Source organism: Lithobates pipiens, unplaced genomic scaffold, assembly GCF_037356315.1.
Source record: "Lithobates pipiens isolate NorthernLeopardFrog02 unplaced genomic scaffold, aLitPip1_a1.2 Scaffold_18, whole genome shotgun sequence".
NCBI lineage: Eukaryota > Metazoa > Chordata > Amphibia > Anura > Ranidae > Lithobates > Lithobates pipiens.
Window position 1 is genome coordinate 63,364,763 of NW_027507758.1, and position 26,003 is coordinate 63,390,765.

At 40.8% G+C, this 26,003-nt stretch overlaps 1 protein-coding gene across 3 annotated transcripts in view; it reads left to right on the top strand.

The window, feature by feature from the left end:
- Positions 1-23,291, top strand: part of LOC143987177 (putative deoxyribonuclease tatdn3-B) — a 60,044-nt gene extending 36,753 nt beyond the window's left edge. For all 3 annotated transcript variants that reach the window (XM_077485750.1, XM_077485748.1, XM_077485749.1), the window contains exon 10: positions 23,121-23,291. In XM_077485750.1, the coding sequence (XP_077341876.1) occupies positions 23,121-23,264 (144 nt within the window). In that variant the 3' untranslated portion in view covers positions 23,265-23,291. The remainder of the gene's footprint in view (positions 1-23,120) is intronic.
- Positions 23,292-26,003: the final 2,712 nt, after the last annotated feature.

Sequence of the window (26,003 nt, forward strand, 5' to 3'; positions counted from 1 at the left end):
AGCTTTAACAAAGCCTGTCCGAAGCCTTGTTTCGAAGCAAGTTTAAACTAGCCGTTAAAGAGGAAGTAAACCCTGATGAGTTTGAGTTTACCTGCAAAGGTAAAGCATAATGGACTACTATGCATCGCATAGTAGTCCATTATGTGTCACTTACCTGACACAGGAGCCAGCGATGCCACCGCTGTCCCCTGTAGTCCAGCGCATCCATCTTCTCGGTGGGTCTCGCTGCTCCGCCGCTGTCATTCGGCATGCGCACGGGAGCCACCACGAGCGGCATATCGCCGTTGACGGGTGCCGTGCTCAGTGCGTCTGCGCGCCGCTGTCTACGGCGCATGCGCCGCAGACAGTCTTTCGGCAAATATCTCCTAAACCGTGTAGGTTTCTTGGACCTACAGGTAAGCCTTAATCTAGGCTTACCTGTAGGTCAAAGTGTGTTGTAAGGGTTTACAACCACTTTAATGTGTGTTTAAGCCGAACCAAGTGTAAATGAGCCCTTAAGGTGTTTTTAAAGAGCTGCCCTTGCTAAATACAGCGCTCCCAACCCACCCCAAAGATGCTGCTGCTTTTCGGAACTTCAAGCACACCGCCCCATTGTGGAAAGACACACTGGATTGAATGAGAGGTGGTTTTCAGGCGCTTTGCAGAGGCTATTTCTAGAGCTAAAGCGCCTGAAAAACGCTACCCGTGTGAAAGGGGTCTTGCACTACCTACAGCTAAGACTCATAGGCTTACCTGTGGGTACAATTAACCACTTTCAGACCGGACCATTTTGCTGGCTTAAGACCAGAGTGCTTTTTGCGATTCGGCACTGCGTCACTTTAACTGACAATTGCGCGGTTATGCGACGTGGCTCCCAAACAAAATTGACTTTTTTTTCCCACAAATAGAGCTTTCTTTTGGTGTTATTTGATCACCCCTGCGTTTTTATTTTTTGCGCTATAAACAAAAAAAGAGCGACAATTTAAAAAAAGCATTATTTTTTACTTTTTGCTCTAATAAATATCCCCCAAAAATATATTTTAAAAAAACATTTTTTTTTTCCTCAGTTTAGGGCGATACGAATTCTTCTACATATTTTTGTAAAAAAAAATCGCAATAATCGATTGATTGGTTTGCGCAAAATTTATAGCGTTTACAAAATAGGGGATAGTTTTATGGCATTTTTATTAATAATTTTTTTTTTTTACTAGTAATGGTGGCGATCAGCGATTTTTATTGTGACTGTGACATTATGGCGAACACATCAGACATTTTTGACATATTTTTGGGACCATTGTCATTTATACAGCAATCAGTGCTATACAAATGCACTGATTCCTGTGTAAATGACACTGGCAGTGAAGGGGTTAACCGGGGGTGGAAGAGTGAATGAATGAATGAATGAAATACTTATATAGCGCACAATGCGAACTGAATCGCCTCTAGGCGCTGTGGCAAACTTTGATCATCTGCTAAAAGAGGAAGGTCTTGAGTTTTTTCCTAAAAGCCAGGTGATTTTCTTCCAGGCGGATGTTTATTGGTAGAGCATTCCATAGCCGAGGCCCTTGGACAGCGAATCTCCGATCCCCCTTGGATTTATACCGGGCTTTGGGCACGAGGAGGAGGTTTTTGTTGGCTGATCGAAGACTGCGGTTTGGTGTGTAATGATTTATTTTCTCCATTAGGTATTGCGGAGCTTCTCTATGCACGCATTTGTGGGTGAGGCAAAGGGTCTTGAACGTGATCCGATTTTTTACGGTTAGCCAATGTAAGCTCCTCAGTGAAGGAGAAATGGATTCCCAGGGTTTTTTTCCTGTTATCAGCCTTGCCGCCGTGTTTTGGATCAGTTGTAATCGCGCAAGTTGATATTGTGGTAATCCTATGTAAAGCGAGTTTGCGTAGTCCAGTCGTGAATTAATGATTGTTCCAACTACCACTGCTTTGTCATTCTTTGGGATAAAAGGGATGAGTCTGCGAAGCATGCGCAGCAGATGGTGAGATCGACTGACTACTGCTCCTATTTGCGCATCCATTGACATTTGTGCGTCTAAAATAACCCCGAGACTCTTGGCTTTGGTCTTTGGGGAGATAGTCTGCCCAAAGACGGTTGGTGGAGACCAGGAGGTTTTGGTTGCGGGCTTATGATTTGGGTGTAAGATAAGAAACTCTGTCTTTGATTGGTTCAGCTGGAGGGAGTTGGTGGTCATCCAGTCCTCTATTGATTTGAGGCAGTTTTCAAGTTGTTGTTGGTGATCTTTTTTTCCATTGATCCGGAAATAAAGTTGCGTGTCGTCAGCGTAAGAGTGGAAGCAGAGATCTGAGCATCTGATGATTTGAAGGAGTGGGCGAATGTAAATGTTGAAGAGAACGGGTGACAACGGAGAGCCTTGAGGGACTCCGCAGGTGACTGCCCGAGTTTCGGAGAGGAATTTTCCTAGTTTCACTGTCTGTGACCGATTTCCTAGGAAGGACGCGAACCAATGGAGATCTATGTCTTGGACTCCGGCTACTTCTGTGAGGCGGACGAGTAGAGTATTGTGATCTACTGTATCAAACGCTGCACTTAGGTCTAGCAGTACGAGGAGACACGGCTCTCCGTCATCTGCCGCTTCGAGGGCGTCATCCCAAATCTTGAGGAGAGCTGTTTCTGTTCCATGACCCGGGCGGAAGCCTGATTGCAGCGGGTCCAGGAGTTTGTGAGTATCCAGGTGAAGTTGTAGCTGATGTACTACAGCTTTCTCCATGATCTTAGAAATGGTGTTGAGGCTTGTAATTGGCCTACGGTTGTTTGGATCCTGAGGGTCCAGGTTTGGTTTCTTGAGTAGAGGTTTGACGATGCCTTGTTTGAGGATGCTGGGAACAATCCCTTCGTGGAATGATCGGTTTATGAGGTGGGTTATGGTTGGAGCCACGATGTCGGAGCATTCTTTCAGTAGTTTTGTGGGGATGATGTCAATAGGTGAGGTACTGTCACGCAGTTTATTAATGATGTTTTTTGCGGTGTCTACGGTAATTGGGGATAGTGAAAATTTTGGCGGTTGCGGTATGTTGGTGCGGACATCCTCTTTATGTATTTGCTGGCTGAGGTCGGATGTTTTCTTCTGACAAATTGTTTCCCTGATGGTTTTGACTTTATCGATGAAAAAATCTGACAGTTTGTCACAGTAATCCTGGGATTCGCTTTCTGGGGGTTCTAGGCACACCGGATTCATTGATTGATTAACCAGTTTAAACAGTTCCCGTGGTTGGTTTGCGGCCGTTGAGATTGTATATGAGAAGTGATCCTTTTTGGCTTTGAAGATTGCTTTCCGATAATTCTCTGTCAGACCTTTGTAGTTAAATAGGTTTTCCTCGGTGGGATTTCTTCTCCATGTTCTTTCCGCTCTTCTGCGTTCTTGCTTTAGTACGGAGATGGAGCTATTAAACCATCCAGCATTTTTCTTCCTGATGAGAGCCCTGCGTTTTGGTGCTACCGAGTCTGCTGATTGCAGTAATGCCTTGTTCAGGGAGTTGAGTGTTTCCTCCGTAGAGTGGTTTAAGGTTATTGTAGATATTTTTTTGGACAGAGTGGTTTTGAAGGCTTCGGAGTACAGTTTTTTATGCGATCTGGTCCAGTGCGTTGTTACAGGTTTCTGTTTTGCGTTGGTGATGTTGGTAGTGATTTTGAATTTGATGGCGTGGTGATCCGTCCATGGCAGAGTTATGTTGTCGCATATGTTGACGTCGATGTTCTGTTTGAAAATGAGGTCCAGGGTGTGTCCTGACCCATGCGTGGGAGTCTTTATCAGTTGCTGTAGACCCAGTTCTTCTAGTTGATTGATGCAGGCAGTCGCGATGGGGTCTTTAGGCTCATTTGCCCAAAGGTTGAAATCTCCGAGTGCCAGGAAATTTTTGAATTTTAGGGTGTGCATTGCAAAGATTTCCGTGAGGGGTGAAAGAAGATTGGACTTTGGTCCCGGTGGTCTGTAGCACAGTAGAATATGAGTGGTGTCATGGGGTGTTGGTTGAAAATGTAGCGTCAGGGTTTCCATAAAAGACACTGGGTTCTGAGATGATGGTTTAGTGAGATCCAGGTGACCTTTAAAGATCACTGCTAGGCCTCCTCCTTTTTTCCCTATCCGGTGTTCGGTTAGGATCCTGTAGTTTTCCGGCACCAATTCGGTGAGGATGGTGTTGCAGTCAGAGGTTAACCAGCTTTCGGTGATGAAGAGACAATCTACATTGTTCTCGATGATGAAGTCGTGTACTTCCAGTCTATGTTTGACTGCAGACCTGGCGTTAATCAAGGCGCAATCTAATTGTAGTGGTCGAGTAGATGTCTTCCTGTGGTTGGGAGCTGCTTGTCGTCCGGTTTTTAATAGTTGTTCTCTTTGAAGTATTTTTTGTATGGAAGATGGCAATGTGGTGTTGATGTTCCTTAGTCTGTGCAGAACTTCAGCTGAGTATTTGAAGTAGCACATGGTTTGTGGATGCTGTTGATGGTACTATGGGCCTAAGATGATGATCCTGATCAGGGTATTGATCCTGAGGTGGGGCTAGGTATCAGACTTGCCGCCGTGCTTGAGGCTATTAGCGCGCAAGTTGATCAGGGGATGCCTATATGGATGCGGAAGGAGTTGTTGTATTCGGTTGCTGGCTGTTCCAGCTGCCTTTACTTAAGGTGGAGGTCTCCGCTTAGAAAAGAAGTCTGGCTGTGATCTGGAATAGTCGTCCTAGGATAGCGTAAAAAATGGAAAGGAGGCCGGAGGTAGGGGTATGCTAACCTATGGTTGTTCCAGAGGAAGGCAAAAAACCCCCTGACAGTAGCAGCCAAATGCACCAGTGGGGCAAAAATTCCTTCCTGATCCCCGTAGGCGGTCGGACAGAGTCCCTGGAACAATCACTGGGGGGGGGGGGGGGGGAGTGGAGGTGCGAGCTTACCTGGCTGCGGTTGTCCCCTTAAAACACTCTGATCCGGTGAATCTGGCTTGCTGTCAGCCTGACATTTCTGGAAAGCTGTCTGGTTGCCCCTTGCAGTGGGATCTTTAAAATGGAGGGGAGGATGGATGTAAGATAGAGGTTAGAGACTCCTGTCTTAACTCCTGTTTTCAACTCCTGGTTATTAACTCTCCACTTTAGTTCAAAAAAATCCACTTATGTTCAGAAAATCCACATGCAAGCCACAATCAGGGAGCAAGCTCAAGGGGGAGTTTGTATAACTACCTTTATACACCTGTGAACAATTAACCCCTCCCCTAATTTGGGAGGAAGAAAGAGGGGAAAAAAAAATGCTGTTTAAAAAGTGTCAGCAAAAAAGGTCTTTTAAAAACTGCTAGCAAATGTATCAAATAAAGGAGGGGAGAAAATAAAACACCCCCAAAAACAACACTTGCAAGCAGAAGCAGTCAAGCAGAAGCAGTCAAAGCACAACTCCTGGTTATTAACTCTCCACTTTAGTTCAAAAAAATCCACTTATGTTCAGAAAATCCACATGCAAGCCACAATCAGGGAGCAAGCTCAAGGGGGAGTTTGTATAACTACCTTTATACACCTGTGAACAATTAACCCCTCCCCTAATTTGGGAGGAAGAAAGAGGGGAAAAAAAAATGCTGTTTAAAAAGTGTCAGCAAAAAAGGTCTTTTAAAAACTGCTAGCAAATGTATCAAATAAAGGAGGGGAGAAAATAAAACACCCCCAAAAACAACACTTGCAAGCAGAAGCAGTCAAGCAGAAGCAGTCAAAGCACAACTCCTGGTTATTAACTCTCCACTTTAGTTCAAAAAAATCCACTTATGTTCAGAAAATCCACATGCAAGCCACAATCAGGGAGCAAGCTCAAGGGGGAGTTTGTATAACTACCTTTATACACCTGTGAACAATTAACCCCTCCCCTAATTTGGGAGGAAGAAAGAGGGGAAAAAAAAATGCTGTTTAAAAAGTGTCAGCAAAAAAGGTCTTTTAAAAACTGCTAGCAAATGTATCAAATAAAGGAGGGGAGAAAATAAAACACCCCCAAAAACAACACTTGCAAGCAGAAGCAGTCAAGCAGAAGCAGTCAAAGCACAACTCCTGGTTATTAACTCTCCACTTTAGTTCAAAAAAATCCACTTATGTTCAGAAAATCCACATGCAAGCCACAATCAGGGAGCAAGCTCAAGGGGGAGTTTGTATAACTACCTTTATACACCTGTGAACAATTAACCCCTCCCCTAATTTGGGAGGAAGAAAGAGGGGAAAAAAAAATGCTGTTTAAAAAGTGTCAGCAAAAAAGGTCTTTTAAAAACTGCTAGCAAATGTATCAAATAAAGGAGGGGAGAAAATAAAACACCCCCAAAAACAACACTTGCAAGCAGAAGCAGTCAAGCAGAAGCAGTCAAAGCACAACTCCTGGTTATTAACTCTCCACTTTAGTTCAAAAAAATCCACTTATGTTCAGAAAATCCACATGCAAGCCACAATCAGGGAGCAAGCTCAAGGGGGAGTTTGTATAACTACCTTTATACACCTGTGAACAATTAACCCCTCCCCTAATTTGGGAGGAAGAAAGAGGGGAAAAAAAAATGCTGTTTAAAAAGTGTCAGCAAAAAAGGTCTTTTAAAAACTGCTAGCAAATGTATCAAATAAAGGAGGGGAGAAAATAAAACACCCCCAAAAACAACACTTGCAAGCAGAAGCAGTCAAGCAGAAGCAGTCAAAGCACAACTCCTGGTTATTAACTCTCCACTTTAGTTCAAAAAAATCCACTTATGTTCAGAAAATCCACATGCAAGCCACAATCAGGGAGCAAGCTCAAGGGGGAGTTTGTATAACTACCTTTATACACCTGTGAACAATTAACCCCTCCCCTAATTTGGGAGGAAGAAAGAGGGGAAAAAAAAATGCTGTTTAAAAAGTGTCAGCAAAAAAGGTCTTTTAAAAACTGCTAGCAAATGTATCAAATAAAGGAGGGGAGAAAATAAAACACCCCCAAAAACAACACTTGCAAGCAGAAGCAGTCAAGCAGAAGCAGTCAAAGCACAACTCCTGGTTATTAACTCTCCACTTTAGTTCAAAAAAATCCACTTATGTTCAGAAAATCCACATGCAAGCCACAATCAGGGAGCAAGCTCAAGGGGGAGTTTGTATAACTACCTTTATACACCTGTGAACAATTAACCCCTCCCCTAATTTGGGAGGAAGAAAGAGGGGAAAAAAAAATGCTGTTTAAAAAGTGTCAGCAAAAAAGGTCTTTTAAAAACTGCTAGCAAATGTATCAAATAAAGGAGGGGAGAAAATAAAACACCCCCAAAAACAACACTTGCAAGCAGAAGCAGTCAAGCAGAAGCAGTCAAAGCACAACTCCTGGTTATTAACTCTCCACTTTAGTTCAAAAAAATCCACTTATGTTCAGAAAATCCACATGCAAGCCACAATCAGGGAGCAAGCTCAAGGGGGAGTTTGTATAACTACCTTTATACACCTGTGAACAATTAACCCCTCCCCTAATTTGGGAGGAAGAAAGAGGGGAAAAAAAAATGCTGTTTAAAAAGTGTCAGCAAAAAAGGTCTTTTAAAAACTGCTAGCAAATGTATCAAATAAAGGAGGGGAGAAAATAAAACACCCCCAAAAACAACACTTGCAAGCAGAAGCAGTCAAGCAGAAGCAGTCAAAGCACAACTCCTGGTTATTAACTCTCCACTTTAGTTCAAAAAAATCCACTTATGTTCAGAAAATCCACATGCAAGCCACAATCAGGGAGCAAGCTCAAGGGGGAGTTTGTATAACTACCTTTATACACCTGTGAACAATTAACCCCTCCCCTAATTTGGGAGGAAGAAAGAGGGGAAAAAAAAATGCTGTTTAAAAAGTGTCAGCAAAAAAGGTCTTTTAAAAACTGCTAGCAAATGTATCAAATAAAGGAGGGGAGAAAATAAAACACCCCCAAAAACAACACTTGCAAGCAGAAGCAGTCAAGCAGAAGCAGTCAAAGCACAACTCCTGGTTATTAACTCTCCACTTTAGTTCAAAAAAATCCACTTATGTTCAGAAAATCCACATGCAAGCCACAATCAGGGAGCAAGCTCAAGGGGGAGTTTGTATAACTACCTTTATACACCTGTGAACAATTAACCCCTCCCCTAATTTGGGAGGAAGAAAGAGGGGAAAAAAAAATGCTGTTTAAAAAGTGTCAGCAAAAAAGGTCTTTTAAAAACTGCTAGCAAATGTATCAAATAAAGGAGGGGAGAAAATAAAACACCCCCAAAAACAACACTTGCAAGCAGAAGCAGTCAAGCAGAAGCAGTCAAAGCACAACTCCTGGTTATTAACTCTCCACTTTAGTTCAAAAAAATCCACTTATGTTCAGAAAATCCACATGCAAGCCACAATCAGGGAGCAAGCTCAAGGGGGAGTTTGTATAACTACCTTTATACACCTGTGAACAATTAACCCCTCCCCTAATTTGGGAGGAAGAAAGAGGGGAAAAAAAAATGCTGTTTAAAAAGTGTCAGCAAAAAAGGTCTTTTAAAAACTGCTAGCAAATGTATCAAATAAAGGAGGGGAGAAAATAAAACACCCCCAAAAACAACACTTGCAAGCAGAAGCAGTCAAGCAGAAGCAGTCAAAGCACAACTCCTGGTTATTAACTCTCCACTTTAGTTCAAAAAAATCCACTTATGTTCAGAAAATCCACATGCAAGCCACAATCAGGGAGCAAGCTCAAGGGGGAGTTTGTATAACTACCTTTATACACCTGTGAACAATTAACCCCTCCCCTAATTTGGGAGGAAGAAAGAGGGGAAAAAAAAATGCTGTTTAAAAAGTGTCAGCAAAAAAGGTCTTTTAAAAACTGCTAGCAAATGTATCAAATAAAGGAGGGGAGAAAATAAAACACCCCCAAAAACAACACTTGCAAGCAGAAGCAGTCAAGCAGAAGCAGTCAAAGCACAACTCCTGGTTATTAACTCTCCACTTTAGTTCAAAAAAATCCACTTATGTTCAGAAAATCCACATGCAAGCCACAATCAGGGAGCAAGCTCAAGGGGGAGTTTGTATAACTACCTTTATACACCTGTGAACAATTAACCCCTCCCCTAATTTGGGAGGAAGAAAGAGGGGAAAAAAAAATGCTGTTTAAAAAGTGTCAGCAAAAAAGGTCTTTTAAAAACTGCTAGCAAATGTATCAAATAAAGGAGGGGAGAAAATAAAACACCCCCAAAAACAACACTTGCAAGCAGAAGCAGTCAAGCAGAAGCAGTCAAAGCACAACTCCTGGTTATTAACTCTCCACTTTAGTTCAAAAAAATCCACTTATGTTCAGAAAATCCACATGCAAGCCACAATCAGGGAGCAAGCTCAAGGGGGAGTTTGTATAACTACCTTTATACACCTGTGAACAATTAACCCCTCCCCTAATTTGGGAGGAAGAAAGAGGGGAAAAAAAAATGCTGTTTAAAAAGTGTCAGCAAAAAAGGTCTTTTAAAAACTGCTAGCAAATGTATCAAATAAAGGAGGGGAGAAAATAAAACACCCCCAAAAACAACACTTGCAAGCAGAAGCAGTCAAGCAGAAGCAGTCAAAGCACAACTCCTGGTTATTAACTCTCCACTTTAGTTCAAAAAAATCCACTTATGTTCAGAAAATCCACATGCAAGCCACAATCAGGGAGCAAGCTCAAGGGGGAGTTTGTATAACTACCTTTATACACCTGTGAACAATTAACCCCTCCCCTAATTTGGGAGGAAGAAAGAGGGGAAAAAAAAATGCTGTTTAAAAAGTGTCAGCAAAAAAGGTCTTTTAAAAACTGCTAGCAAATGTATCAAATAAAGGAGGGGAGAAAATAAAACACCCCCAAAAACAACACTTGCAAGCAGAAGCAGTCAAGCAGAAGCAGTCAAAGCACAACTCCTGGTTATTAACTCTCCACTTTAGTTCAAAAAAATCCACTTATGTTCAGAAAATCCACATGCAAGCCACAATCAGGGAGCAAGCTCAAGGGGGAGTTTGTATAACTACCTTTATACACCTGTGAACAATTAACCCCTCCCCTAATTTGGGAGGAAGAAAGAGGGGAAAAAAAAATGCTGTTTAAAAAGTGTCAGCAAAAAAGGTCTTTTAAAAACTGCTAGCAAATGTATCAAATAAAGGAGGGGAGAAAATAAAACACCCCCAAAAACAACACTTGCAAGCAGAAGCAGTCAAGCAGAAGCAGTCAAAGCACAACTCCTGGTTATTAACTCTCCACTTTAGTTCAAAAAAATCCACTTATGTTCAGAAAATCCACATGCAAGCCACAATCAGGGAGCAAGCTCAAGGGGGAGTTTGTATAACTACCTTTATACACCTGTGAACAATTAACCCCTCCCCTAATTTGGGAGGAAGAAAGAGGGGAAAAAAAAATGCTGTTTAAAAAGTGTCAGCAAAAAAGGTCTTTTAAAAACTGCTAGCAAATGTATCAAATAAAGGAGGGGAGAAAATAAAACACCCCCAAAAACAACACTTGCAAGCAGAAGCAGTCAAGCAGAAGCAGTCAAAGCACAACTCCTGGTTATTAACTCTCCACTTTAGTTCAAAAAAATCCACTTATGTTCAGAAAATCCACATGCAAGCCACAATCAGGGAGCAAGCTCAAGGGGGAGTTTGTATAACTACCTTTATACACCTGTGAACAATTAACCCCTCCCCTAATTTGGGAGGAAGAAAGAGGGGAAAAAAAAATGCTGTTTAAAAAGTGTCAGCAAAAAAGGTCTTTTAAAAACTGCTAGCAAATGTATCAAATAAAGGAGGGGAGAAAATAAAACACCCCCAAAAACAACACTTGCAAGCAGAAGCAGTCAAGCAGAAGCAGTCAAAGCACAACTCCTGGTTATTAACTCTCCACTTTAGTTCAAAAAAATCCACTTATGTTCAGAAAATCCACATGCAAGCCACAATCAGGGAGCAAGCTCAAGGGGGAGTTTGTATAACTACCTTTATACACCTGTGAACAATTAACCCCTCCCCTAATTTGGGAGGAAGAAAGAGGGGAAAAAAAAATGCTGTTTAAAAAGTGTCAGCAAAAAAGGTCTTTTAAAAACTGCTAGCAAATGTATCAAATAAAGGAGGGGAGAAAATAAAACACCCCCAAAAACAACACTTGCAAGCAGAAGCAGTCAAGCAGAAGCAGTCAAAGCACAACTCCTGGTTATTAACTCTCCACTTTAGTTCAAAAAAATCCACTTATGTTCAGAAAATCCACATGCAAGCCACAATCAGGGAGCAAGCTCAAGGGGGAGTTTGTATAACTACCTTTATACACCTGTGAACAATTAACCCCTCCCCTAATTTGGGAGGAAGAAAGAGGGGAAAAAAAAATGCTGTTTAAAAAGTGTCAGCAAAAAAGGTCTTTTAAAAACTGCTAGCAAATGTATCAAATAAAGGAGGGGAGAAAATAAAACACCCCCAAAAACAACACTTGCAAGCAGAAGCAGTCAAGCAGAAGCAGTCAAAGCACAACTCCTGGTTATTAACTCTCCACTTTAGTTCAAAAAAATCCACTTATGTTCAGAAAATCCACATGCAAGCCACAATCAGGGAGCAAGCTCAAGGGGGAGTTTGTATAACTACCTTTATACACCTGTGAACAATTAACCCCTCCCCTAATTTGGGAGGAAGAAAGAGGGGAAAAAAAAATGCTGTTTAAAAAGTGTCAGCAAAAAAGGTCTTTTAAAAACTGCTAGCAAATGTATCAAATAAAGGAGGGGAGAAAATAAAACACCCCCAAAAACAACACTTGCAAGCAGAAGCAGTCAAGCAGAAGCAGTCAAAGCACAACTCCTGGTTATTAACTCTCCACTTTAGTTCAAAAAAATCCACTTATGTTCAGAAAATCCACATGCAAGCCACAATCAGGGAGCAAGCTCAAGGGGGAGTTTGTATAACTACCTTTATACACCTGTGAACAATTAACCCCTCCCCTAATTTGGGAGGAAGAAAGAGGGGAAAAAAAAATGCTGTTTAAAAAGTGTCAGCAAAAAAGGTCTTTTAAAAACTGCTAGCAAATGTATCAAATAAAGGAGGGGAGAAAATAAAACACCCCCAAAAACAACACTTGCAAGCAGAAGCAGTCAAGCAGAAGCAGTCAAAGCACAACTCCTGGTTATTAACTCTCCACTTTAGTTCAAAAAAATCCACTTATGTTCAGAAAATCCACATGCAAGCCACAATCAGGGAGCAAGCTCAAGGGGGAGTTTGTATAACTACCTTTATACACCTGTGAACAATTAACCCCTCCCCTAATTTGGGAGGAAGAAAGAGGGGAAAAAAAAATGCTGTTTAAAAAGTGTCAGCAAAAAAGGTCTTTTAAAAACTGCTAGCAAATGTATCAAATAAAGGAGGGGAGAAAATAAAACACCCCCAAAAACAACACTTGCAAGCAGAAGCAGTCAAGCAGAAGCAGTCAAAGCACAACTCCTGGTTATTAACTCTCCACTTTAGTTCAAAAAAATCCACTTATGTTCAGAAAATCCACATGCAAGCCACAATCAGGGAGCAAGCTCAAGGGGGAGTTTGTATAACTACCTTTATACACCTGTGAACAATTAACCCCTCCCCTAATTTGGGAGGAAGAAAGAGGGGAAAAAAAAATGCTGTTTAAAAAGTGTCAGCAAAAAAGGTCTTTTAAAAACTGCTAGCAAATGTATCAAATAAAGGAGGGGAGAAAATAAAACACCCCCAAAAACAACACTTGCAAGCAGAAGCAGTCAAGCAGAAGCAGTCAAAGCACAACTCCTGGTTATTAACTCTCCACTTTAGTTCAAAAAAATCCACTTATGTTCAGAAAATCCACATGCAAGCCACAATCAGGGAGCAAGCTCAAGGGGGAGTTTGTATAACTACCTTTATACACCTGTGAACAATTAACCCCTCCCCTAATTTGGGAGGAAGAAAGAGGGGAAAAAAAAATGCTGTTTAAAAAGTGTCAGCAAAAAAGGTCTTTTAAAAACTGCTAGCAAATGTATCAAATAAAGGAGGGGAGAAAATAAAACACCCCCAAAAACAACACTTGCAAGCAGAAGCAGTCAAGCAGAAGCAGTCAAAGCACAACTCCTGGTTATTAACTCTCCACTTTAGTTCAAAAAAATCCACTTATGTTCAGAAAATCCACATGCAAGCCACAATCAGGGAGCAAGCTCAAGGGGGAGTTTGTATAACTACCTTTATACACCTGTGAACAATTAACCCCTCCCCTAATTTGGGAGGAAGAAAGAGGGGAAAAAAAAATGCTGTTTAAAAAGTGTCAGCAAAAAAGGTCTTTTAAAAACTGCTAGCAAATGTATCAAATAAAGGAGGGGAGAAAATAAAACACCCCCAAAAACAACACTTGCAAGCAGAAGCAGTCAAGCAGAAGCAGTCAAAGCACAACTCCTGGTTATTAACTCTCCACTTTAGTTCAAAAAAATCCACTTATGTTCAGAAAATCCACATGCAAGCCACAATCAGGGAGCAAGCTCAAGGGGGAGTTTGTATAACTACCTTTATACACCTGTGAACAATTAACCCCTCCCCTAATTTGGGAGGAAGAAAGAGGGGAAAAAAAAATGCTGTTTAAAAAGTGTCAGCAAAAAAGGTCTTTTAAAAACTGCTAGCAAATGTATCAAATAAAGGAGGGGAGAAAATAAAACACCCCCAAAAACAACACTTGCAAGCAGAAGCAGTCAAGCAGAAGCAGTCAAAGCACAACTCCTGGTTATTAACTCTCCACTTTAGTTCAAAAAAATCCACTTATGTTCAGAAAATCCACATGCAAGCCACAATCAGGGAGCAAGCTCAAGGGGGAGTTTGTATAACTACCTTTATACACCTGTGAACAATTAACCCCTCCCCTAATTTGGGAGGAAGAAAGAGGGGAAAAAAAAATGCTGTTTAAAAAGTGTCAGCAAAAAAGGTCTTTTAAAAACTGCTAGCAAATGTATCAAATAAAGGAGGGGAGAAAATAAAACACCCCCAAAAACAACACTTGCAAGCAGAAGCAGTCAAGCAGAAGCAGTCAAAGCACAACTCCTGGTTATTAACTCTCCACTTTAGTTCAAAAAAATCCACTTATGTTCAGAAAATCCACATGCAAGCCACAATCAGGGAGCAAGCTCAAGGGGGAGTTTGTATAACTACCTTTATACACCTGTGAACAATTAACCCCTCCCCTAATTTGGGAGGAAGAAAGAGGGGAAAAAAAAATGCTGTTTAAAAAGTGTCAGCAAAAAAGGTCTTTTAAAAACTGCTAGCAAATGTATCAAATAAAGGAGGGGAGAAAATAAAACACCCCCAAAAACAACACTTGCAAGCAGAAGCAGTCAAGCAGAAGCAGTCAAAGCACAACTCCTGGTTATTAACTCTCCACTTTAGTTCAAAAAAATCCACTTATGTTCAGAAAATCCACATGCAAGCCACAATCAGGGAGCAAGCTCAAGGGGGAGTTTGTATAACTACCTTTATACACCTGTGAACAATTAACCCCTCCCCTAATTTGGGAGGAAGAAAGAGGGGAAAAAAAAATGCTGTTTAAAAAGTGTCAGCAAAAAAGGTCTTTTAAAAACTGCTAGCAAATGTATCAAATAAAGGAGGGGAGAAAATAAAACACCCCCAAAAACAACACTTGCAAGCAGAAGCAGTCAAGCAGAAGCAGTCAAAGCACAACTCCTGGTTATTAACTCTCCACTTTAGTTCAAAAAAATCCACTTATGTTCAGAAAATCCACATGCAAGCCACAATCAGGGAGCAAGCTCAAGGGGGAGTTTGTATAACTACCTTTATACACCTGTGAACAATTAACCCCTCCCCTAATTTGGGAGGAAGAAAGAGGGGAAAAAAAAATGCTGTTTAAAAAGTGTCAGCAAAAAAGGTCTTTTAAAAACTGCTAGCAAATGTATCAAATAAAGGAGGGGAGAAAATAAAACACCCCCAAAAACAACACTTGCAAGCAGAAGCAGTCAAGCAGAAGCAGTCAAAGCACAACTCCTGGTTATTAACTCTCCACTTTAGTTCAAAAAAATCCACTTATGTTCAGAAAATCCACATGCAAGCCACAATCAGGGAGCAAGCTCAAGGGGGAGTTTGTATAACTACCTTTATACACCTGTGAACAATTAACCCCTCCCCTAATTTGGGAGGAAGAAAGAGGGGAAAAAAAAATGCTGTTTAAAAAGTGTCAGCAAAAAAGGTCTTTTAAAAACTGCTAGCAAATGTATCAAATAAAGGAGGGGAGAAAATAAAACACCCCCAAAAACAACACTTGCAAGCAGAAGCAGTCAAGCAGAAGCAGTCAAAGCACAACTCCTGGTTATTAACTCTCCACTTTAGTTCAAAAAAATCCACTTATGTTCAGAAAATCCACATGCAAGCCACAATCAGGGAGCAAGCTCAAGGGGGAGTTTGTATAACTACCTTTATACACCTGTGAACAATTAACCCCTCCCCTAATTTGGGAGGAAGAAAGAGGGGAAAAAAAAATGCTGTTTAAAAAGTGTCAGCAAAAAAGGTCTTTTAAAAACTGCTAGCAAATGTATCAAATAAAGGAGGGGAGAAAATAAAACACCCCCAAAAACAACACTTGCAAGCAGAAGCAGTCAAGCAGAAGCAGTCAAAGCACAACTCCTGGTTATTAACTCTCCACTTTAGTTCAAAAAAATCCACTTATGTTCAGAAAATCCACATGCAAGCCACAATCAGGGAGCAAGCTCAAGGGGGAGTTTGTATAACTACCTTTATACACCTGTGAACAATTAACCCCTCCCCTAATTTGGGAGGAAGAAAGAGGGGAAAAAAAAATGCTGTTTAAAAAGTGTCAGCAAAAAAGGTCTTTTAAAAACTGCTAGCAAATGTATCAAATAAAGGAGGGGAGAAAATAAAACACCCCCAAAAACAACACTTGCAAGCAGAAGCAGTCAAGCAGAAGCAGTCAAAGCACAACTCCTGGTTATTAACTCTCCACTTTAGTTCAAAAAAATCCACTTATGTTCAGAAAATCCACATGCAAGCCACAATCAGGGAGCAAGCTCAAGGGGGAGTTTGTATAACTACCTTTATACACCTGTGAACAATTAACCCCTCCCCTAATTTGGGAGGAAGAAAGAGGGGAAAAAAAAATGCTGTTTAAAAAGTGTCAGCAAAAAAGGTCTTTTAAAAACTGCTAGCAAATGTATCAAATAAAGGAGGGGAGAAAATAAAACACCCCCAAAAACAACACTTGCAAGCAGAAGCAGTCAAGCAGAAGCAGTCAAAGCACAACTCCTGGTTATTAACTCTCCACTTTAGTTCAAAAAAATCCACTTATGTTCAGAAAATCCACATGCAAGCCACAATCAGGGAGCAAGCTCAAGGGGGAGTTTGTATAACTACCTTTATACACCTGTGAACAATTAACCCCTCCCCTAATTTGGGAGGAAGAAAGAGGGGAAAAAAAAATGCTGTTTAAAAAGTGTCAGCAAAAAAGGTCTTTTAAAAACTGCTAGCAAATGTATCAAATAAAGGAGGGGAGAAAATAAAACACCCCCAAAAACAACACTTGCAAGCAGAAGCAGTCAAGCAGAAGCAGTCAAAGCACAACTCCTGGTTATTAACTCTCCACTTTAGTTCAAAAAAATCCACTTATGTTCAGAAAATCCACATGCAAGCCACAATCAGGGAGCAAGCTCAAGGGGGAGTTTGTATAACTACCTTTATACACCTGTGAACAATTAACCCCTCCCCTAATTTGGGAGGAAGAAAGAGGGGAAAAAAAAATGCTGTTTAAAAAGTGTCAGCAAAAAAGGTCTTTTAAAAACTGCTAGCAAATGTATCAAATAAAGGAGGGGAGAAAATAAAACACCCCCAAAAACAACACTTGCAAGCAGAAGCAGTCAAGCAGAAGCAGTCAAAGCACAACTCCTGGTTATTAACTCTCCACTTTAGTTCAAAAAAATCCACTTATGTTCAGAAAATCCACATGCAAGCCACAATCAGGGAGCAAGCTCAAGGGGGAGTTTGTATAACTACCTTTATACACCTGTGAACAATTAACCCCTCCCCTAATTTGGGAGGAAGAAAGAGGGGAAAAAAAAATGCTGTTTAAAAAGTGTCAGCAAAAAAGGTCTTTTAAAAACTGCTAGCAAATGTATCAAATAAAGGAGGGGAGAAAATAAAACACCCCCAAAAACAACACTTGCAAGCAGAAGCAGTCAAGCAGAAGCAGTCAAAGCACAACTCCTGGTTATTAACTCTCCACTTTAGTTCAAAAAAATCCACTTATGTTCAGAAAATCCACATGCAAGCCACAATCAGGGAGCAAGCTCAAGGGGGAGTTTGTATAACTACCTTTATACACCTGTGAACAATTAACCCCTCCCCTAATTTGGGAGGAAGAAAGAGGGGAAAAAAAAATGCTGTTTAAAAAGTGTCAGCAAAAAAGGTCTTTTAAAAACTGCTAGCAAATGTATCAAATAAAGGAGGGGAGAAAATAAAACACCCCCAAAAACAACACTTGCAAGCAGAAGCAGTCAAGCAGAAGCAGTCAAAGCACAACTCCTGGTTATTAACTCTCCACTTTAGTTCAAAAAAATCCACTTATGTTCAGAAAATCCACATGCAAGCCACAATCAGGGAGCAAGCTCAAGGGGGAGTTTGTATAACTACCTTTATACACCTGTGAACAATTAACCCCTCCCCTAATTTGGGAGGAAGAAAGAGGGGAAAAAAAAATGCTGTTTAAAAAGTGTCAGCAAAAAAGGTCTTTTAAAAACTGCTAGCAAATGTATCAAATAAAGGAGGGGAGAAAATAAAACACCCCCAAAAACAACACTTGCAAGCAGAAGCAGTCAAGCAGAAGCAGTCAAAGCACAACTCCTGGTTATTAACTCTCCACTTTAGTTCAAAAAAATCCACTTATGTTCAGAAAATCCACATGCAAGCCACAATCAGGGAGCAAGCTCAAGGGGGAGTTTGTATAACTACCTTTATACACCTGTGAACAATTAACCCCTCCCCTAATTTGGGAGGAAGAAAGAGGGGAAAAAAAAATGCTGTTTAAAAAGTGTCAGCAAAAAAGGTCTTTTAAAAACTGCTAGCAAATGTATCAAATAAAGGAGGGGAGAAAATAAAACACCCCCAAAAACAACACTTGCAAGCAGAAGCAGTCAAGCAGAAGCAGTCAAAGCACAACTCCTGGTTATTAACTCTCCACTTTAGTTCAAAAAAATCCACTTATGTTCAGAAAATCCACATGCAAGCCACAATCAGGGAGCAAGCTCAAGGGGGAGTTTGTATAACTACCTTTATACACCTGTGAACAATTAACCCCTCCCCTAATTTGGGAGGAAGAAAGAGGGGAAAAAAAAATGCTGTTTAAAAAGTGTCAGCAAAAAAGGTCTTTTAAAAACTGCTAGCAAATGTATCAAATAAAGGAGGGGAGAAAATAAAACACCCCCAAAAACAACACTTGCAAGCAGAAGCAGTCAAGCAGAAGCAGTCAAAGCACAACTCCTGGTTATTAACTCTCCACTTTAGTTCAAAAAAATCCACTTATGTTCAGAAAATCCACATGCAAGCCACAATCAGGGAGCAAGCTCAAGGGGGAGTTTGTATAACTACCTTTATACACCTGTGAACAATTAACCCCTCCCCTAATTTGGGAGGAAGAAAGAGGGGAAAAAAAAATGCTGTTTAAAAAGTGTCAGCAAAAAAGGTCTTTTAAAAACTGCTAGCAAATGTATCAAATAAAGGAGGGGAGAAAATAAAACACCCCCAAAAACAACACTTGCAAGCAGAAGCAGTCAAGCAGAAGCAGTCAAAGCACAACTCCTGGTTATTAACTCTCCACTTTAGTTCAAAAAAATCCACTTATGTTCAGAAAATCCACATGCAAGCCACAATCAGGGAGCAAGCTCAAGGGGGAGTTTGTATAACTACCTTTATACACCTGTGAACAATTAACCCCTCCCCTAATTTGGGAGGAAGAAAGAGGGGAAAAAAAAATGCTGTTTAAAAAGTGTCAGCAAAAAAGGTCTTTTAAAAACTGCTAGCAAATGTATCAAATAAAGGAGGGGAGAAAATAAAACACCCCCAAAAACAACACTTGCAAGCAGAAGCAGTCAAGCAGAAGCAGTCAAAGCACAACTCCTGGTTATTAACTCTCCACTTTAGTTCAAAAAAATCCACTTATGTTCAGAAAATCCACATGCAAGCCACAATCAGGGAGCAAGCTCAAGGGGGAGTTTGTATAACTACCTTTATACACCTGTGAACAATTAACCCCTCCCCTAATTTGGGAGGAAGAAAGAGGGGAAAAAAAAATGCTGTTTAAAAAGTGTCAGCAAAAAAGGTCTTTTAAAAACTGCTAGCAAATGTATCAAATAAAGGAGGGGAGAAAATAAAACACCCCCAAAAACAACACTTGCAAGCAGAAGCAGTCAAGCAGAAGCAGTCAAAGCACAACTCCTGGTTATTAACTCTCCACTTTAGTTCAAAAAAATCCACTTATGTTCAGAAAATCCACATGCAAGCCACAATCAGGGAGCAAGCTCAAGGGGGAGTTTGTATAACTACCTTTATACACCTGTGAACAATTAACCCCTCCCCTAATTTGGGAGGAAGAAAGAGGGGAAAAAAAAATGCTGTTTAAAAAGTGTCAGCAAAAAAGGTCTTTTAAAAACTGCTAGCAAATGTATCAAATAAAGGAGGGGAGAAAATAAAACACCCCCAAAAACAACACTTGCAAGCAGAAGCAGTCAAGCAGAAGCAGTCAAAGCACAACTCCTGGTTATTAACTCTCCACTTTAGTTCAAAAAAATCCACTTATGTTCAGAAAATCCACATGCAAGCCACAATCAGGGAGCAAGCTCAAGGGGGAGTTTGTATAACTACCTTTATACACCTGTGAACAATTAACCCCTCCCCTAATTTGGGAGGAAGAAAGAGGGGAAAAAAAAATGCTGTTTAAAAAGTGTCAGCAAAAAAGGTCTTTTAAAAACTGCTAGCAAATGTATCAAATAAAGGAGGGGAGAAAATAAAACACCCCCAAAAACAACACTTGCAAGCAGAAGCAGTCAAGCAGAAGCAGTCAAAGCACAACTCCTGGTTATTAACTCTCCACTTTAGTTCAAAAAAATCCACTTATGTTCAGAAAATCCACATGCAAGCCACAATCAGGGAGCAAGCTCAAGGGGGAGTTTGTATAACTACCTTTATACACCTGTGAACAATTAACCCCTCCCCTAATTTGGGAGGAAGAAAGAGGGGAAAAAAAAATGCTGTTTAAAAAGTGTCAGCAAAAAAGGTCTTTTAAAAACTGCTAGCAAATGTATCAAATAAAGGAGGGGAGAAAATAAAACACCCCCAAAAACAACACTTGCAAGCAGAAGCAGTCAAGCAGAAGCAGTCAAAGCACAACTCCTGGTTATTAACTCTCCACTTTAGTTCAAAAAAATCCACTTATGTTCAGAAAATCCACATGCAAGCCACAATCAGGGAGCAAGCTCAAGGGGGAGTTTGTATAACTACCTTTATACACCTGTGAACAATTAACCCCTCCCCTAATTTGGGAGGAAGAAAGAGGGGAAAAAAAAATGCTGTTTAAAAAGTGTCAGCAAAAAAGGTCTTTTAAAAACTGCTAGCAAATGTATCAAATAAAGGAGGGGAGAAAATAAAACACCCCCAAAAACAACACTTGCAAGCAGAAGCAGTCAAGCAGAAGCAGTCAAAGCACAACTCCTGGTTATTAACTCTCCACTTTAGTTCAAAAAAATCCACTTATGTTCAGAAAATCCACATGCAAGCCACAATCAGGGAGCAAGCTCAAGGGGGAGTTTGTATAACTACCTTTATACACCTGTGAACAATTAACCCCTCCCCTAATTTGGGAGGAAGAAAGAGGGGAAAAAAAAATGCTGTTTAAAAAGTGTCAGCAAAAAAGGTCTTTTAAAAACTGCTAGCAAATGTATCAAATAAAGGAGGGGAGAAAATAAAACACCCCCAAAAACAACACTTGCAAGCAGAAGCAGTCAAGCAGAAGCAGTCAAAGCACAACTCCTGGTTATTAACTCTCCACTTTAGTTCAAAAAAATCCACTTATGTTCAGAAAATCCACATGCAAGCCACAATCAGGGAGCAAGCTCAAGGGGGAGTTTGTATAACTACCTTTATACACCTGTGAACAATTAACCCCTCCCCTAATTTGGGAGGAAGAAAGAGGGGAAAAAAAAATGCTGTTTAAAAAGTGTCAGCAAAAAAGGTCTTTTAAAAACTGCTAGCAAATGTATCAAATAAAGGAGGGGAGAAAATAAAACACCCCCAAAAACAACACTTGCAAGCAGAAGCAGTCAAGCAGAAGCAGTCAAAGCACAACTCCTGGTTATTAACTCTCCACTTTAGTTCAAAAAAATCCACTTATGTTCAGAAAATCCACATGCAAGCCACAATCAGGGAGCAAGCTCAAGGGGGAGTTTGTATAACTACCTTTATACACCTGTGAACAATTAACCCCTCCCCTAATTTGGGAGGAAGAAAGAGGGGAAAAAAAAATGCTGTTTAAAAAGTGTCAGCAAAAAAGGTCTTTTAAAAACTGCTAGCAAATGTATCAAATAAAGGAGGGGAGAAAATAAAACACCCCCAAAAACAACACTTGCAAGCAGAAGCAGTCAAGCAGAAGCAGTCAAAGCACAACTCCTGGTTATTAACTCTCCACTTTAGTTCAAAAAAATCCACTTATGTTCAGAAAATCCACATGCAAGCCACAATCAGGGAGCAAGCTCAAGGGGGAGTTTGTATAACTACCTTTATACACCTGTGAACAATTAACCCCTCCCCTAATTTGGGAGGAAGAAAGAGGGGAAAAAAAAATGCTGTTTAAAAAGTGTCAGCAAAAAAGGTCTTTTAAAAACTGCTAGCAAATGTATCAAATAAAGGAGGGGAGAAAATAAAACACCCCCAAAAACAACACTTGCAAGCAGAAGCAGTCAAAGCACAACTCCTGGTTATTAACTCTCCACTTTAGTTCAAAAAAATCCACTTATGTTCAGAAAATCCACATGCAAGCCACAATCAGGGAGCAAGCTCAAGGGGGAGTTTGTATAACTACCTTTATACACCTGTGAACAATTAACCCCTCCCCTAATTTGGGAGGAAGAAAGAGGGGAAAAAAAAATGCTGTTTAAAAAGTGTCAGCAAAAAAGGTCTTTTAAAAACTGCTAGCAAATGTATCAAATAAAGGAGGGGAGAAAATAAAACACCCCCAAAAACAACACTTGCAAGCAGAAGCAGTCAAGCACAACTCCTGGTTATTAACTCTCCACTTTAAGAGTAGGGGTTAATTGTGTCCTAGGGGCGTTTTACTAACTGTGGGGGCTGTGCTGTGTGTTAGTGAACACTGATCTCTGCTCCAATCACAGGGAGCAGAGATCATTGTCACTTGTTGCTAGGCAGAACGGGGAGATGCTGTTTACATCGGCATCTCCCCTTTCCGCCTCCCCGTGAGACGATCGCGGGTGTCCTCGCGGTGATCGAGTTTGCGGGACCCGTGACTGGACTCACGGGGGGGCCCGACTGGCAGGTGCGTGCGTCGCCAATGGCGTGCACGCGATGGCAGGTAGGCAATTTCAAATGGACGTACCTATACGACAATTTGCCTGCCCGTGCCATTCTGCCAATTGTACATCGTCGTGCGCCGGTTGGGAAGTGGTTAAAGAGGAAGTCTTTACTTTTTTTTTTAAATAACAAACAGGTTTATACTTGCCTGCTCTGTGCCCCGAACCTCCTCTTCTCGGGTCTTCCACCAGCGCTTCTTGCTGCTTCCCTCTGAAGTGCGGCAACTTGTGCTGCCTCACTTCTGCATCTATTGACACAGACTGTAGGGCTTGGCCCCACCCCTTACTCCTGCATCACTGGCTTTGATTGACAGCAGCAGGAGCCAATCCCTCCCCCTGCTTCTGCAAAGCCAGAGAGACCAGGAAGTGAGGAGAGAGAAGAGACGTGCACAGCCCTGGATCGAATGAGGGCTCAGGTAAGTAAAAGGGAGGCTGATGCCAAAAAATTTTTTTACCTTAATGCAAGAAATACATTAAGGTAAAAAAATGTTTAGGCTTTATAACTACTTTAACATATTCACAAAGAAAAATACCACATTGAAAACATATAAAAATAGATTTAAGGTTTACTAACAATTGTTGTTTTTTTAACAGGTCAGAAATGAGCCAAAAAATATCATATTTTCTGCTGAATACATTGCTAAAATCAAAGGGATATCTCTGGAAGAAGTGATTGAAGTAACTACAAAGAACGCCATCAAACTCTTCCCCAAACTGAGACAAGCTGTTCATAAATAAATAAAATGTTTTATAGATGTCGGACAATGTTTTGTGTTCATGGTTTCTGGTTAGAGGCTGCAGATAAGAAAAAGATGTGTGTGACACCGAGGAGTCATTTTATAAAGGAAGCAGCCACAGCTTACTTATACAGAAGATATATAAAAGGAGATTGATTGATATTTGGTGATAAACCTCTCAGTCACTGAGCTTTGTCCCAGCTTCTGAAGCTGTTCCTCCAGTAGGATAAGGATGTATATTTCTGTGGATACACAAATCACAATCCCTTTACCTAGTGTATCATCACAGCGCTCAAATTACCCAAATTCTAAACCTTAGCTGCCACTTTTCAAAAAAATATCAAACATATATAGGTGCATACAAACTAATTCTGAAACATCAATCAACTAATTGGTTGCACGTAGCGCTATTACCAGTGTTACCTTTCAGCAAACACTACCTCAACTCCTAAGTGATCCTATATGGATCAATGTGCTATAGATTACAAACAGAAATCACATAAATTACACAGATCACTATCACTAAGTGAATATATTAATTTGCATCTAAATTATACACACAGTGACTGGTATAAACAAAAAATGTGAATATAGTCCATCCACCAAAAAATAATAAGATTTCCAGACTACAAGAGTCCTTCTATAGGTGCGTGAACAAATCTCCAGTGTCCAAATCACTTTTTACAAGTAACTCCTTCACCACACCATCCGTGCTTGTGATCCCCCTTCGTGAAAACCCTCACCGACTGATAAGCCTTACACTCTCGTGTCAGGCCAAAAGAGCTTTCAAAAACCTCTCAAGAGGTGGTTCAGGCACCAGCACATCCGATTGGATATTCTCCACTTGGGCACTTCAATGCATATATATATATATACCTCAAAAAGAAATCAAAGAGGGAGCCCCCAATAGTGTAATACTGTAATCACTTTTTAATTTTAAAAATCTCACTCTTTATGCACTCACATGAACACAAAACGGTTAAATCACTTCAAAAGGGTAAAAAGCTCGCTTCACACTTCCATTTCACCAAACTGCTCTGAATACGTCGGGGCATTGGTGGTCACAGCGGACTTATTAAATAAGATGCTGGATCGCTTTCTCTCACCCCTCCTCGTGCGTCCCGCCTGGTCCCACACAGCAGGTCCGTTCGAAAAGGGCGCCTTTAAGCTTGATGATTCAGTCCTCTCAGTCCAAGACCTCCTTCCCAGCTCCGTGTATGTCAGCTCAATGTTTGCCAGATAGCCACGCCCCCGACATGTTTCGTCATACCAGACTTAATCATGGAATCCTACATAGAGGGTTCTTTACTGTAAGAGTGGCAAGGATGTGGAATTCCCTTCCACAGGCGGTGGTCTCAGCGGGGGGGGGGGGGCATCAATAGTTTAAAAAAACTATTAGAAAATCACCTGAGCGGTCACAACATACAGGGATATACAATGTAATACTGACATATAATGATACACATAGGTTGGCCTCTTTTTTCAACCTCACCTACTATTTAACTAAGGGGAAAGAAGGAGCTAATACATTTTAAAAAGGTCACGAGTAGCAAAAATGTTTAAAAAAAAATAAATAAAAAAAAGTTTTTATTTTCACATAACAGTAATTGATGAATGAAAGCTACAATGAAAATGTTCATTCATAAATGCAGAGCAGGACCCAAGCTGTCAAACTGATAGCTCAGTCCTACAGATTGCACAGGAGGAATATGGCTCTCCCTGTGTAATCATCACAGCTCTGTGACAGCAAGGCTCTGTGCTCTGTTTACTGGGAGCATGCAGGGATACTGATATAGAGCAAGAGGCTGTTACACAGACCAGTGATCTCCCATGTAACTTGCACAACTAAGCCATCAGTTTGACAGGTTAAGCACTAACAGTAGCGCAAAATGCGTTTAACTTTCAGATCAAGTGATGATTTTAAAGAAAATTTAAAGATGCGTTCCAGCCTGGGAAAAAATTTTTAAAGTCAACAGCTACTGTAGCTGCTGACTTTTACTTTTTTTTGCCACCTCAGTGAATTTATACAGGAGACTTAATTCACCTTAACGTTCATCTTTATCTCCTCCCAGTTTACACATCATCGTGGCTTATTTATTTAAATATTTTTACTTTTTAACTTTGCTCTATTATTTTCGTTTTTATTTAAAAGATTTGAAATACATGCGTAAACAGGCAGACAACTAAAGGCCCATACACATGATCAGACTTTTTGACAACAAACATGCAAATTAGCTGTTTTGGAGCAACATCCGACTGTGTGTACGCTCCATCGGACAAACTTTTTTGGTTTTCATCTGACTTTTGTTGGCTGTGCGAACGGACAAACTTTCTGGCAACAAAAGTCCGATGTAGCAAAGTCTGATCGTGTGTACAGAAAACCATAGGACTTTTGTACAAAGTACAAACAGGCATGCTCAGAACCAATGCAAAAGATCAGACAACAATACAGAAGTTGACCAAAGGTGGCGGTAAAGAGCAGAAAAACCACGTGATTTGGTGAAAGTTGGCTGAAAAAGTCCTGCTGTGTGTATGCAATACAAGTTCTCGGCCGACGCCCTTTGTACAAAAATCCAAGGGGAAGTTTGTACAAAGTCCTATCGTGTGTATGAGGCTTTAGATATCAAGCCCCGCTGTCTGGTATTCTTTTTCTGCCTTTTTCTTCCTTTCCTTAATTCTACCCACTTCACCCCTCCCCCACTCCCCCTCCTCTCAGTCCCACCCCCACCCCCCAGCGTAT